Source organism: Pterocles gutturalis, unplaced genomic scaffold (assembly GCF_000699245.1).
Source record: "Pterocles gutturalis isolate BGI_N339 unplaced genomic scaffold, ASM69924v1 scaffold3825, whole genome shotgun sequence".
Classification (NCBI taxonomy): Eukaryota; Metazoa; Chordata; class Aves; order Pterocliformes; family Pteroclidae; genus Pterocles; species Pterocles gutturalis.
Window position 1 is genome coordinate 15,753 of NW_010140528.1, and position 15,127 is coordinate 30,879.

A 15,127-nucleotide genomic window follows, 5' to 3' on the forward strand; every position below is an offset into this window, starting at 1 on the left:
TTGTCAGAAGTTCCTTGAATTATCAGAAGTAAATGCCACTTCACTTATATCTGCAGCTGAACCGTTGTTGCTGAAACTTGAAAAAAATCAGCATATAGAAGAGAAGGGAACGCAAAGGTTCAAAAGTATTTGATATCACGGAGTGTGCATCCGCTCTGCTGGAATGATGAGAAAAGGCTTCTGAAGGCTGCTGAGTTCACTTTTTATTAGAAGCATCTTTCGTGAATTAAGTGCCTGGAGAACAAATTAAAGCACAGTACACGCCTGATAGGTGACTTGACAGACAGCTAATAAAATCAGTATCCTGGCTGGTGCTGGGTCATCCAGCTCGGGATGCAATGAGCCAAATCCTTCCCTCTTCTGGGCTTATTCATCTCTTGTCTTTACTAATTTCTCTAACGTGAAATTCTCAAACTTTTCCCAGTATTTGCTAGAATGAAAGTAGAAAACTTTGCATACGTAGTTAGACATCTGGTTGTCCTTACATGAGTTTATTGTGTTCAGTTTGGGGACTGTGGAGTGCACCGTGCTCTTCACCACTGCTGCAGACACTGGCTGCTCTTGGGAAAGTTATTTAGTTGCTCTAAGGTTCAGTTTTTCACCATTAACAGGGAGACGATAATCATTGGACACTGGCTGCTCTTGGGAAAGTTCACCATTAACAGGGAGACGATAATCATTTCCCCTGCAGTTCTGTGAATCGATTGGCATGGGGGGTGGTGTTGTCTTCAATAATTCTTTCTGTGCCGTCATGAAAGCCTTTACTTTTTAATCAGAGATTTTATAAACCAAGATTATCCAGGTAGATGGCTCGGTGACCTCCTCTAGCTCTAACGGTTGTGATTCTCTAAGTGGCTGGGATCATTAATGCTGAAATCTCCCGTGCCGAGACACTCAGTAAATTGCTGCTCTTCCCAACAAAAGCTGCCAGAGAAAGGTAAATCGGAGGCAGGACCCCAATCCGAGGCGGCCTTTGTACTTCTCATAATGAGCAACTTGCTTTTTCTCAGCTGCTTTGTGATACAGATAGTCCGTGCTGATCGTGTTTAGCTTTTGGCCCTTCACCGATCTCGGGTATGTCACAGCATCAATTAAGGAAGAATTCTGGCTTAGCACTGCGGGGGAATTGAGTGGGGGCTGCTTGACACGTCTATCTTAGAAGTTGCACTTCATTAGTCAAATTATTAATGTATATGTTCAGAAACAAAATCAGAAGAGAAAAGCTGTAATTCCTGCATATGCTTGAGCGTAGAATTTCGATGACTTTGCCGTTGTGCATAAGATATGATGAAGCCAAACAACTCTGACTTTTGATTTATATATTAAAGGGTGTGGATGAGCCTCCAAAATGAATAGTTTGTCTCATCAGTTTTTGTTCATAAATGCCGTGATTAAAGTATGATGCCTGCTGAGTCAAAACTCCCTAGTCAGGAACGAGACAGTCCTGTGGCTGGAATGCACATGTGAGAGTATAATTTATTCTCTAAAATCAAATAGTAAAATACAACTTCTAAAAGTGTTTTTTCTTGTCTTTGTGTTTCCGATGTAATGGTGGCTTCAATATTCTTTCCAGAAAAAACAAAAGCAACTATAGTGTGCACACGTTAAATACCTGTAATTTAGGAAGAAGATTTTTGTTTTAAACAGAGAACCCTGTATGAAAGGTGCAGCCTGACAGATTGTCTATTTAAATCCTCTCCTGTTTGATACCCTGCTAGGTTTGATCACGGAGGCTATAGCTTTGAGTGCTCTGATGGGGATGGTTTTGGGGAGCCCAGTCCCGGTGGGCAGATCTCCCACAGCGTTGCCTTTCTCAAAGTGCTGCAAGGCTTTTATTTTGCGTGCACCAAAACCAGGGTATCTTAGGCTTTGCAGGCGTTTCCCCCTCCATATCACAACCTGAACTTTAAAATAATCATAGAATCATAGAATCATTAAGGTTGGAAAAGACCTCAAGGATCATCAAGTCCAACCGTCAACTCAACACCACCCAACCCACTAACCCATGTCCCGAAGCACCACATCCACACGTTTCTTGAACACCTTCAGGGATGGTGACTCCACCACTTCCATAATGGAGCATTTTGAATCACTTTTTTATTGTAAGTGGGGCCTTAGACCTTGGTGAGATGGTAAGTAGCAGAGAAGCATAAAGCAAGCCGTGGCTTCTGGCTTGAAAATGTAGGAACTCAAACAACACGCGCTTGAAAGCATTGTGCGGTGCAATTTAGCGTCTACAAAACACAGTTTGACACCAGGTCGTGTGTACCGGTTTTCAGTGGTTAATGGTTTCAACAGCTATATGTTAAAAAAAAAAACAGTATTGACATTAAAAATAATATCCTCGTGGTAAAGCTGGTCAAGGAAAGGCAAAGAAAACATTGCTTTTGTTGTTGACATCTGAACCAGCCGGAGGGAGATGGAAAAGTAAAATCCCTGCAGATGACGCGGTTGCTGCTGCTGTCCTCCGGTGAGCTGCCCGCTGGCCCGGCCCTTCCCTCCCAGGGCTTGACGGCAGAAAAGGTGTCCTGACAGAGACGTTAATGTCGTTGGAGGGGAAGCCAGGGTTAAAAATAGATCTGAACTTTGAGCGTTACATAAATAGAAGTCATTACGGATAACGCTCTGGGAATTAGTCAGGCGTGTTCAGAGCTGACCCACGTGAGAGGTGAGGCTGCTGGCAAATTATTCCGTGGTTTTTGTGGCCTACGTTTAAATGAGAAGAATCTGGGAGATGAAAATCCCATGTTATCCAATGAAGAAAGCACCTTGGGTTTGGTTCGCATAATGAGGTCTGTTACCGTCGTGCGAGCAGTCGGTGGGAGCGCGTCTCGTGGCGCAGCAGGAGCCATGGCAAGGGAATAGTTTTACATGTTCAAAAGAATGCTTTTCTTTTCATGTGCTTCTTAAAGCAGCTGCACAATTTGGTTTGCAGAAGAGAATCCTCAGTTTTCTTCCAGGCTTGTCACATTTTGAATCTCTGCGTGGGAGTTCCCATGCTCCCAGGGGGGGAAAAAAAAAAGGCGAATTCATTGTTGGGTTGTTTATCGGCAAGTGCTGCCTGTGACAGGCAGCTGGGGTGGATGCTCTGGAGATCGTTTCCTTTTTGTGTTTTGTTCTCCTGCTTTCTTTTGTGGCACAACATCGCCCTGGATCACATCGTCGCAGCAAACACCCGTACGTCATTGCGTCACCGGTGCGTGTCGTCACGACAGAAGGATGTCACGCAGGGCTCTCAGCCCTCTCCAGTATCACCCAGTTGGTGGACAAACCCTTTCTCCAGGTTACTCCTCATGCATCCTTGATGAAGAGGACCAGCCAAGACGGCTTAGAGTTTTAATTTGTGTAGGCTGCGCCGCCCGGCACATCCTTCCCCTTGGTTTCCTCTGCAGCTGAGCTGCGTAAACTCCGGTGGGAGCCACCCACGGACCCTCCAGACAGCGTGGAGAGCGATGTGGGTTTCAAACAGCCAACGAGGAATTTTTTTCACTGTGATTTTAATACTTTCTGCTAATATCTCTCTCTCTTCTACTCCCCCCAAGTCCTGAATTTTATATTCCGAGAAGCTCTCTGTCCTCTTTGATTTAAAAACTCTGTTGATTACCTGCGAGGCAGCACCGCTGATAAATAATCAGTGAACGGCAGGAAGGATGAGTGCGTGTGGTTCAGCTTCATGGTGGTGGGGCTGGCAGCTGCCGGCCGGGTTCTGCGTGGCCAGGACCGAGTCTTGTGGCCACCCGTGGCTCCCGTTGGCCTCGGTGGTAGAGCACCTTGGGAGGTCAGCTCCGTGGCTCTCCATGCCTTTGTCATCGGATCAGCTCTTCAGCGGCTCCCTTTTTTGAGCAGGAAGTGGATATGCCCCCAGAGAAGAAGAATAAGGATCAAAGATTTGAAAAAAAAAATAAAAAAATCTTCTTTTGTGAATTTGCTGTTTTTCATGGCTCAAGTTCAAAAGATGTTAGTTGCTTCTCTGAGGGAATCCCCCTGTGCTTGAAGCGATGCAGAAACCCACGGTGGCACGCGGAGAACTTCCTGACACTGAATTTTTGCCTGACAAATAACTTTTGTCACTATCATTTGTTTTCTGAAATATTGACTCTGACACTTTTCAGGCATAATACAAGAAAACTTGTCACCTGGGAGGCCAGATGTAATAAGACTTGTAAGAGAGGTAGAGGAAGGCTTTTTGCCTCTCACTTGGTATTCCTCCCCAACAACCAGCCTTGCAGCATCATACCAAGCAGCAGTTTGAGTTGAGTATTAATTTGCCCTAATAGGATTGCTAATGCTTATAGGATTCTGCAGTTTCCCAAATCAAGTAACTTAAATTATATCTGCTAAAAAAAAAAATAATAAATGTAGCGTGTTTTGTTAGGAAAGGATTTCTTCTTGATTACATTTGTTGAGATTTACGTTAGTTCTGGTCAAAAGTGAAACTGGTAATTAAAGACTTCCATGGTTACTGCCATACTGGTGTAGTGCAGTGGAATATAATGGAATTAAAATCTGTTTCAGATGATTTGCAGAATTTATAATGTGCGTTCTCTACATGTGAGCTAATCATACGAATGGTAACTAGGTGTTTTTAACTAGTCCAGTATTTATTAGGTGCCATGTTCCTGTTGAGGTTTCATTTCTGTTCCGTGTGTTTAGAGCGTAGCGGGGGAGGGCTGGGGGAGGCGCGTTTTTCTCTTGGAAAGATGCAATTTGAAATCAAGTTTGCCAGTCAGATCGACTCTCGAGGAAAGAAGACATATTGTCGGCTTGGTAAGATGTAGTTTCATGTCTCGAGGCTGTGTAAGTACGCACTGGTGGTGACACTTTGATAGACTGACACGGAGAACATTTTGTACGCCGCGGAAGATACAGAAGTCTAAATAAGTGAATACAAGTGATGTGCCTTTTAGCTTCCTTCTCTGCCAGCCATCGGTTGTGTTCAAAAAACACCCTTGAAAGGCAATATGGGTGTGTAAATATGGGTGCTTCATGGAAAATCTGTCAAGTTCCAGTTTGACTGCTGATTGAACAACTCTTGTTAATTTATACACACCACATATTCCTCTCTTGTGCCATAAATAATCATACATGCTTCTTGAAAAATACTCCCTTATGCTATATGAGAATTTATTGGTACAGCTTTCATAACAATTGCCTTCTACCTAAGCCAGTAGATGTTCGTTAACTCTGAAATGCATCTTTTCTCTTAAAGGTCAGCATAAAATCAAGTTTATCCCAGAAATGGTGGGACCTATCTTAGAAATGACGCTGATCCCCGAAACGGAACTTCGCAAAGCTACAATCCCCATCTTCTTTGATATGATGCAGTGTGAATTCCATTCTACTAGAAGCTTCCAGATGGTAAGCAACGAGCTACAGATATTTAAAGTCTGTAAAGAAGATTTAACTGTTCTTTGACAAAAAACATCATAATTTTTGTTATTTCTTTAGAAGAATAATACAATTACGGATTTTCCATAACTCTTGAGTGGCTGTAGAGTTTTCATATGCGGGTTTTAAATTCTTATTGAAAGAAAAATTTGCATGAAGCAAATTCAACCTTTCTTTATGATACAAAAGGAGAGCAAAGACAGATGTCTTAAATTTTCGCTGTGACTCAGAAAAGGAGTCTGCTTCTGGGTTAAATTGGACATAAAGGAAGCCTGATAATGTGGCAAAAGAAACTATAACCTATAAGAATTTATCGTCTCTAGTATCTCCTGATTTTTCTACTCTCTACCATTTCATGGATTTTGGAGAGGAAGAAAAGCTATCCAGCCAGCGTCACTGTTTCTTCACGCTGTACAGACACTGCAATATCTAAAATACTAACGTAGCATTTTTATTCTATTTTATTTTAACATGCTGAGGGAAGTCCTTGAATAAGCGCACACAATCTTATCCCGATAGCATCAACTTCTGAGAGACAGAAAGTTTTCTGGCGTCATTCATTTGACCTTCTTTCCCTTGAAACTTCACTTTATGGATTGAGTATAAGACGAATTGGGCCAGGCAGTGTTATGGTATAAGCCCGTGTGGCTCCTTTACACTGAAATTTCTATCAGTTCAGGATATGACCTTGTGAATTTTTCAGTGAAGTTTGACGTGTGGTGTTTACTTTTTTCCCCTTTATATTGGCAGGGGATTTTTTTGGATGAAAAATCTTAGTCTTTTCCATACTTTTTTTGTCAGCTAGTATTCATAACCAGCTCTTAATAAATCTGTAGCCAGAGTAAATGAATATCTACATGGAGAGACTTAAGCAAGGGAAACGGCATCAGCTTTATTGCTTTGATTTGTTTTGTGCTGGATGGTGCGTGGAAAGGTTGTGAACTATATTTTGGATCCATCCAATTACTGCATAATCATTCTTTCTTATGTTTGACTCTGATGATACTGTAAAGATTGAAATGCTCACTGGGATGCCATTTAAACAGTTTCCTATCAGATGCTCTCTTTTGTTGCTTGTCATTTTTTATTTGTACAATTATATGGATCATGAAAAATCCGAGGGTAACTTTATAGCTGAATTTATGGCCCTATATTTTCTTGATAGAAGGGAACCAGCTTTGGGTGGAATAGTTGGGTGATTTTAATAAATGAACGGCTTAAATATTTCACACAAATTCTTTTTGCCTTTTGAGAAGAAAAATGCCTCATGCTTAAGTCGGAGATGTCTTGGATCGTAGATGCTCAACATATATTTTTGATGCCAGTATAGCTTCTTCTTTATGGACAAAGCACTGATATGCCAGATGCAGAGGTAGTAAACCTTTTTCAGTGCATTTGGAGGGAACGGGTGCGTCTAACGGGGAGGAATCAATCTGTCCATTTACGGTTTTGCAGATAATGTAGTTATATGGTTTTCTGAGTATTTCAGAATGGGCTTTGGGGAATGAAGATCACAGCTTGTAAAAAGCAGAGCATCATAGAATGGTTTGGGTTGGAAAGGACCTTAAAGACCATCTAGTTCCAACCCCCCTGCCATGGGCAGGCACACCTTCCACTAGACCAGGTTGCTCAAAGTCTAGGTTGGATGGGGCCTCTGGAAGTAACCTGGTCCAAACTGGGCCTTGGATTGGGTTATCCAGGGCCACCTGAAGCTCAATATTGAATACTGCCAGTAAGCGAGGTTTCACCACTTCTTGGGGTGACCTATTCTAATGTTTAAGACTTTTCTTCTTATATCCAGATGGAATTTCTCTGAATTAACTTGTGCCTGCTGCTGCTTGTGTTGTCACTGTGCACCCTTGTAAGCAGAGTAACTCCATCTCCTCCATAACCACCTTTTAGGTTTGGGAGGCCTGAGTCTACTTTCCTCTAGGCTGAACAAACCCCTTTCCTTCAGGCCAGCTCCTCCAACACTCTTCTCACCTCGGTGGCCCTCCATTAGACCATCTCCAATTTGTCAATGTCTCTCTCAAGCTGGAGGAACCAAAGCTGGACGCAGTATTCCAGCCATGGTCCAACAAGTGGAATAATCCCGTTGATCGTGTTGGTGCAATCAAGGATACATTTTGACTCCACTGAAGGGGCACACTGCTTCTTCACGTTCAGCTTGTCGTCCACCTGGTCCTTTCCAGCAGAGTATCTTGTACTGCTGCCTGCACCCATGCCATCCCAGATTCAGGACTTTCAGTTCCTCTTATTTCGTGCAATTTCTTGCTGGCTGTCTTTCGAACTGTCAAAGCCATTAAACCACCACCCTTGGAGATGAGCAATTCAGCCACTTTTCCCACCCATAGTCTCTATATCCAGTCCATCTGACCAACTGGTCAACAAGTATGTTTTGAGAGACTGTATGCTAAGATCGTGACAACCACGGCTCTGTCCACGGAGCAGGTAGTTGTAGTTCCATCACAGAAGGCAATCAGGTTGGTCAGGTTGATTTACCCTTGGGAAATCCATATTGCCTTTCCCCAGACACCTTCTTGCCCTTCGTGTACCTGGAAGCAGCTTCCATGAGGGCTTGCTCCGTGGTTTCCTCAGGAACTGAAGTGCTCCTGCCTGGCTTTTAGCTTCCTGGCACATCTTTTTTGTGTTTAAGTGATATAAATAGATATAAAATAATCTAAGTGTTACCAGTACCTAGGTAAGCTTTCATACTTCATGTGTCAGTGTAATGTACTGAATTCTGTCATCTGTATGCAACTACCAATAACCGTTGTCCAGCGTTGCTTTCAAAGAACTTCAAAATTGGGTGGTTGGCTACTGTTAAACTAATCTGGCAGCTACCCAATTATCTAACCTTATTAGTCTCATCAATGAGTAGATTGTCTTCACTTCTCCAGCAGATGTATGAACCTCCTGATTTGTGGGGGAGGAATTTAGTATTTTGGCAGAACTTTGCTGCTGTGATAGTTCATCATGACTTGTGTTAGACAGCTTTCCCCATGGAGGTTTTCATTTCAGTATGAGTTGGTTTGCCTGTAAAACCAGTAAAATACAGGAAGGGTTTTTTTGGCTTTCCAGTATATATAGCCCTAAGGGGGGGGAAAAAAAAAAAAAAAAAAAATTCCTCTGGTATTTACAGAACTAAATTAAAAGCTGGAGTTGCCCATTTTTGTCCTGTCCCTCTCAGGATGCTTTGAAGCCTATATAAGGCTTCAAAGTAGCCTGTACCTCAAAGCATGAATCTGATTCTAAAGTCAGAGTGGGACTGAAGCTTCCCTGTAGAAGCAAATGCCTCCTTCTCCGCTCTCGATTTTTCCCTTTGCCTGTTTTACTAGCGATCTCTCCAGATCAAAGGGAATATGTCAGAGCCACAGGAGCGATGAAAGAGAATTGGTTTGATTGTTCAAGGCCTGGTCAGGTGAGAGGGATGGATCCCGTGGTGACAGCAGGAGAGAAAGTTCATCATGAAGCAATCATTCAGCTGAAATGTGGAATTCGGAGCATAAAAAGTCCCGACCTCCTGCTGTTGCTGCCTGTTCCTTCCAGCTGTCACCTGCTCTGGCTCCATTTCCTCTTTGTTTGCCTCCCCAAAACTTTTCCTTACCATTTCTGAACCTGAGCCATTCCTGATGTAATAAAGTTTTGCTTGATTTGAGGGGAACCCATTTATAGAGAGGTTCCAGTGCAGGAACTGGGACAAAACAGAGCAAGTGGGAGAAGGCACTGGGAGGTGATGCGTAGGTTCTCCCTGTCTCATGGCACTGCATCATAATATGATTTCTTTTAGCTTATCTGGAACAAATTAATTAGTAGACATAGCTTACTTTAAGAGCTAAAAAAAGCCCATTAACAAGATAAGGTAAGGAGTTGAGTAAGAAACACTGTCCTAGCCTGTCTTCCCCAATATAATTCCATTTCTCATCAAGTAGGGAAGAAGGCAAGACTTTTATCCTTCAAAGTAAAATCTGAGAGGTGTGTCCCTCTGCTCTGCAGTAGTGAGCAAGAAGAAATTAGAAGTCCCATATGTCTAGTTTTCAGGGTGGACAGCATTACTAAAGAGAATTATCAGTGTCTGATGGTGTTGGCATTAGAGATGTAAGCATACAAGCTCCAGCATGTGTTCTTCCCCTGTTAGCATAAGTTGTGTAAAAAGTAATGATCTGAGGATAGAGCCCCAAAAATGCAACAACACATCTGTCCTGATATCTGCAAATTGGAATGACACTTAGCATAATGGAACCGTAGCTGAAAAGATAGAAAAATTATCTAGAAATGCATAAGCAATGAATGCGTAATGCAGAATCCTATAGAAATGCATAAGCAATGAATGCATAATGCAAAATCCTATAGAAGTGCATAATAAATGAATGCATAATGCATATGGTTACTAAAATAAAACCATGGGTGCAGCTAAAGTACCTCTAGCTAGCATCCTGTGGTGTATGCAAATTAATACTAAAGACCAGAAGAAATAACAAGGACACCCTTTTAATTCATTTCTAACATTTAACAATAAATGTCAGTATCGTCAGGACAGTCATACTAGCATTTTTATTTCTTGTTGGTTATCAATGGACACAAGTTAATGGCTTGTCCAAGTTTCTGCAATGCTGCAGATTCTCCTCTGTAATCCCACTGAACGGGAAAATTCCACGAAGCCGTCGCCCATGAAGGATTAATTTCAATAAGTAACATTTTTTTGTTATCTACAGTTGAAATGCAAATGTGTAAGTTTTTCTTGTTTTTCTTGTTTTCTGCCTTTTGGAGAATATCGATATTCCTCCCTCACCCCACCTGAAGAGCAAGGGAGCAAGATAATGCAGTAAGTCTAGAGACATCCAAAATCACCTACTTTTAAGTGGAAAAATAAGAAAGGAAAGGGATGAAACTTTTGGGAATTACCACCAACTTTCTTAGTAGCCTTTGAACAAAGTTTTAGCGTACTTATGTGCTATTTCTGCATTAGGACTAATTTCTAGAGGTGTTATCCGTCACTTGAATGTTATATGGGAAATTCATTATAATCCCTTATCAAAAGAAATTTATAGCAGCTTGGAGGATTGCAAGTCCTCCTCACCTACAGCTAGATTAAATTGTCAGTCAGTGCTGCAAATACAGCCTGACCACACCTTAGGTAAACCTAAAACTAAAAGCGATTAGTTGAGCTGACACTTGAAGACTCTAGATAGCTTCCATTGATTTATTTTCTCCAGATGAGAGATCGTAACAGACAGATGAAGTGCTGGATATACTCCTTGCTGAAGTTCAAGCACGTCCTGAAGAAAAGCTGAGATCTTGATCGACTGCAAGGATCTTCCTAACGTCATCCCTCAAGCTTTCCTTGTCGACAGAAGGATAGGAATCTCAGCTCATTGATGGTGCCAGAGAGACACCCCCTGAGCCTCCAGAAAGAGCCTCAGCAAGTGTCACTGGCTGTACTGTAAACATTCAAAAATTGGCGCTTATTCACTTAAGAATAAATTCCATCACGATGATTGCATGCCTATTTTGTGCTATTTTATGCATTTAAAAAAAAAAAAAAAAAAGGAAAAATTGAGACTTTATCAACAGCTGCCAGGTGTGGTGTCTCCGAGCCATTAGCTTGTGCGACTTCCCGGGCCATATTCTTACTCCCATGCTGGAAAACGATGCTCTATAAACCTCAGCTTGTGTTGATGAGACGTTCTTCTGTGGAAAGAGTGCAGAAGGAATTTTAACTGTGTTAAATAACGTTTAGTCATCTGGCAGGCACGATCTGCATCATATTGATTCCTCGAGAAGTGTCAAGAATGATTGAAGAGCAGAGATGTTGTTAATAGTCCTTCAAACCCCAGAAATGCCGTGAGTCTAGCTCTGTTCAACCCAAGGGAGCCATTAGTGAGATGGCCCAACAAAGCCTGGATTTACAGAAATTTAAGTAAAATTGATATCAGGAAGATACTCAAGATCCTGTATGACAAATGTAATTGCTCTTCTTCGTATGAGTAATCTCTTGCTAAAAAAATATATCACCTAAAGGGCTCACGCTGGCAGCAAGTGTCGTTTTTCACATTGGTATAGAAAGTCAATTTCTTTCTGGTCTCATTAGAGAACATGAATTTTATGATTTCTCTGTTTCATCATTGTGTTGCCTCAGTGTTTTACTTGACACGTCCTTGTACTGTGGGAACGTGTTCCAGCTTGTGTTTGCTTCTTGGAGGGGGTGGATTGCATTATTCTTCCTTTTCTCATTTCCCTGGCAGTTTTTGAATAATGGATTCATTGTATTAAAAACCTCATTTCACTTCACTTTTCATTCATTTCTTCCCAAGGAAAGTAGTAAGAGAGTGGAACAGGTTACCCAGAGAGGCTGTGTAATCATCCATCCATGGAGATGAGCGAGTCCCAGGTGGACTGATGTAGTGTTGGCAATAATCCTGCATCACCCAGGAGGCTGGACTAAATGACCTTCAAGGTCTCTTCCAACCGGTGTTGCTGTGATTTTGTGGATTATTTCGGGCACCTTTGAAATGTTTTAATCTAGGGTTTGGGTTTTTCATCTTTAAAACAGTGTTGCATAATAATAAAAGTTGGTTGAAGATGGAGTATCTGTTGGTTGGGTACTTGGTTGCTTTTGTGGCTGTATGCAAGATACAATCTGCGGTTGAGGTTTCCTGACAGCTCACAGTTTGATTGACTTTTGTATGTCATTAGGCTGTATCCTGAATTTGCTCTGAGCAGCAGGTGAGCAGGACTTTTTCTGCTGTTATTTGTTATGATAGCTCATAGTCACTGAGCTCAGAGCAGAGATTTTTTTTTTTTTCCCCTCTATTTGTAAGGGAATTCTGTTGGGCTGCCAGGCAGCGTGTAAAAATAAATTTCCCAACTCAATTGCAGAGGACAAGAAGTCTGGGGTTGCATATGAAAGTAGAAAATGATGTGAACGTTACTGCAGTTAATGCTGAGAAGAGAGACTTGGAGGCTTGGAAAGGGAGACAAAACCCAGTGTCCTGGGTCTGACCGTGGATTTTTTCATTACTGCTGTTGAGCCTGTTAAGACATTCAGAGCTAGAGTTGTCCTAATGAAGAGGAGTATTTTGGCATTGTCACAATTTATCAAGCAAACCCATTATACCAGTGTATTTCTCCTAAAAAAAAGATTTTTTTCTTAGCAAAGCAGGAACTTCTCTACAGTCCATGGCCACATTTCATCCGTGGGTTCACCTTACCTAGCATGTGGATGTCCACAATGGCTCTGGGCTTCAGGAAAGGACCATCCAGGGGAGCAGGCAGGTGCCTCCAGCTGTGGGATTGTCCAAGAGGCTTCTCCTCACCCTACATTCCGCAGGCTTTTCTCTTCTTCTCCCCAGGTTTCCATCGCTTCCCGTATGCAAGAGATATCAGTCAAGGTGGTGAAAAGCCCTCTCTTATCATCAGCGTCATCATGACATGAGTCATTGGCAAGGGTGATGTTGCACTCGTTGCTGAAATAAATACTCGAGCAGAATTTCCCAGTGTGGACTAAGAAAAATCCAGTTTCTCTCCCTAGCTAAAGCAGTCTGAGCCCTGCTGCTGGCTGGAGATAACATCTTGTCTTCCTTAGCTCCTCCATGGGGTTGACTGTGTAGAAGATTTCTGTCCCCTGTTGTCCCCCGGAGACCCCATCCAAGTTTATCCCCTCTGCCCCAGCATCGGGATGCTCCGGGATGGTGGTCCCAGTGCCTGGTGCCCATTACCAGCCCTTGGCAGAGGCTGCTGGGCTGGCAGGTGCTCTCTGCAGGGATTTTTTTCCCCTCCTGGTACATGGACTGTGATTTTTGCCTTTCAGCATAGATATCAGCTACATCTTTAGCACATGACCTCTACTGCAAAGCTCTTTGAGGTTGTCCTTGTTGCCTCCTTGCAGCTGTTCCCAGTGAAAAAAAAGTCTAATTTTGCTTAAAGCTTTCAGCAAAAGCCCGCGTTCCCATTTCCAGCAAATCCATCTGCGTTGGTGGCCGTAACAGAGGAGCTAGTACTGGTGTCACTAAAGGAAATATTTTGCTCGGTGGAAATAATTTATAAAGAGGAAGAGATGCTGTTGTGTTACTGGTAGAGCTCAGAGGTGGGGAGTGTGGCACTGGGAGGGAAAGCTGGTGGCTCGAACAGAGGTGCAAGCGTGGGTGGGGAGGCCGTGGAAGCGTGTCCTTGGTCTGGAAGAATATCAAGCTACAGGCAATCCTTTCTTTTTTTCCATTTGTACATTATATGCTGTTAATATTGACTGCAGGTGCAAAGTGCATCTCTTGACATTTACAAAAAGTTCGTGGGCTTTGTTCTGCTGCAGGTGGCCCTTTGCTGCTCCTCGGAATAGGTCGGGGCTGCTTAAGCAAGTGGCAGAAAATGTGAAGGCAACCGTTGTGTCAATAAACTCCCACTCTGGTTAACGGGCTCCCAGTCCCCTGCCGCAGGGTCCCATCTCGCCCGGGCTCTTCTGCGGAGGTCCCTTGACCATGGGTTGTGTCACTGGTGGTGTGGATGTCTGGGCTGATTTGTGATGCCGGGGTGTGCATCCCGCAGAGTTCTCCAGCCTTAGGTGTTATAGATCCTCTCTGACAGAGCTTTCAGCATTTTAGTGTTTTACTTTTGTTGCTGTTACCGATATTGCAGGGGACACTCTGTCCCTGGCTTTGTCTCTTCTTTTTCCCTGCCCTCATTCTTGCCATTAATCTCCTTATTTAGTTTTTCGTAATGCAAATATTTACACTTCATTTAACAACATGACCGATGATTTCTTCAACAAAAAAAAAGTCCTTGTAGGGCAGGAGATCATCGTGGATGCTCTAATACCAGAGGCTGCAAATTCTTCAAGTCAACCAAGCTTTAAAATAATGGCTAAGCATCTCAGCGAGGTACCCAGCCAATCTGCGAACCATCGAGGCTACGGTAATAAAGTGAAATATTTGCCATCTGATTATTTACGCTTGCTTTGTTTAATTACAGTTTGAAAATGAGATCATCACGAAACTGGATCATGAAGTGGAAGGAGGCAGAGGAGACGAGCAGTACAAAGTGTTATTTGACAAAATGTAAGTGTTGATCAGCAGCGAGATTTATGTCACAGTGAAGTCAGGAGAGAGAGCAATTAGACTACAATGAACTTTGTAGCCCAGAAATAATTAAAACCTGTTAATGATGCACAATATTTAAAATTCCACCTGAGTCAAGGGCTTTTTTTCTGCATGTGATTAACACGGCGAATGGAATTGGTTTTGCAGCCTCTTGGAGCACTGCAGAAAACACAAATACCTTGCTAAGAGCGGAGAAACTTTTGTGAAACTTGTCGTCCGCTTGATGGAGAGGTTGTTGGACTACAGGACCATAATGCACGACGAGAACAAGGAGAACCGCATGAGCTGCACCGTCAACGTGCTGGTAAGCGAGAAGTCACCAGCCTGAAATGATTCCTGTGTTCTTCCTTCAACACCGTTAACAGATGATTTTGTTTCAGGCAGAGTATGCGTTGGGATTCTCGTGAAAGTTTGAAATACTTTTTTTTCTTCCCTTTTTTAATGAAGGTGAATCTATGAAAACCTGGGTTATTACTTCTTTAATTGACTCTAAGAGAAGATTTAAGGAGTGTTTCAGAGCCTGATCTTTGAAGTCTGTTCATTGACATTTACAATAGAGGTTTGAACGACTTTATACAGAGAAACACTCTGACATATAGAGTCAGTATACTCAGTCAACACCGGAGTGATACGCAGTTTACAACCAA

General features: G+C 42.6%; 1 protein-coding gene across 1 annotated transcript in view; it reads left to right on the forward strand.

Annotated features, from left to right (window-relative positions):
• The window catches only part of LOC104469260 (dedicator of cytokinesis protein 1-like), a gene marked incomplete at both ends in the record, with an annotated part of 38,973 nt that overhangs the window by 4,461 nt on the left and 19,385 nt on the right, over nt 1-15,127 (forward strand). Inside the window, 3 exons of the mRNA XM_010083706.1 lie at nt 5,210-5,358; nt 14,353-14,438; nt 14,628-14,784. Of these exons, the coding sequence (XP_010082008.1) occupies nt 5,210-5,358; nt 14,353-14,438; nt 14,628-14,784 (392 nt within the window). The remainder of the gene's footprint in view (nt 1-5,209; nt 5,359-14,352; nt 14,439-14,627; nt 14,785-15,127) is intronic.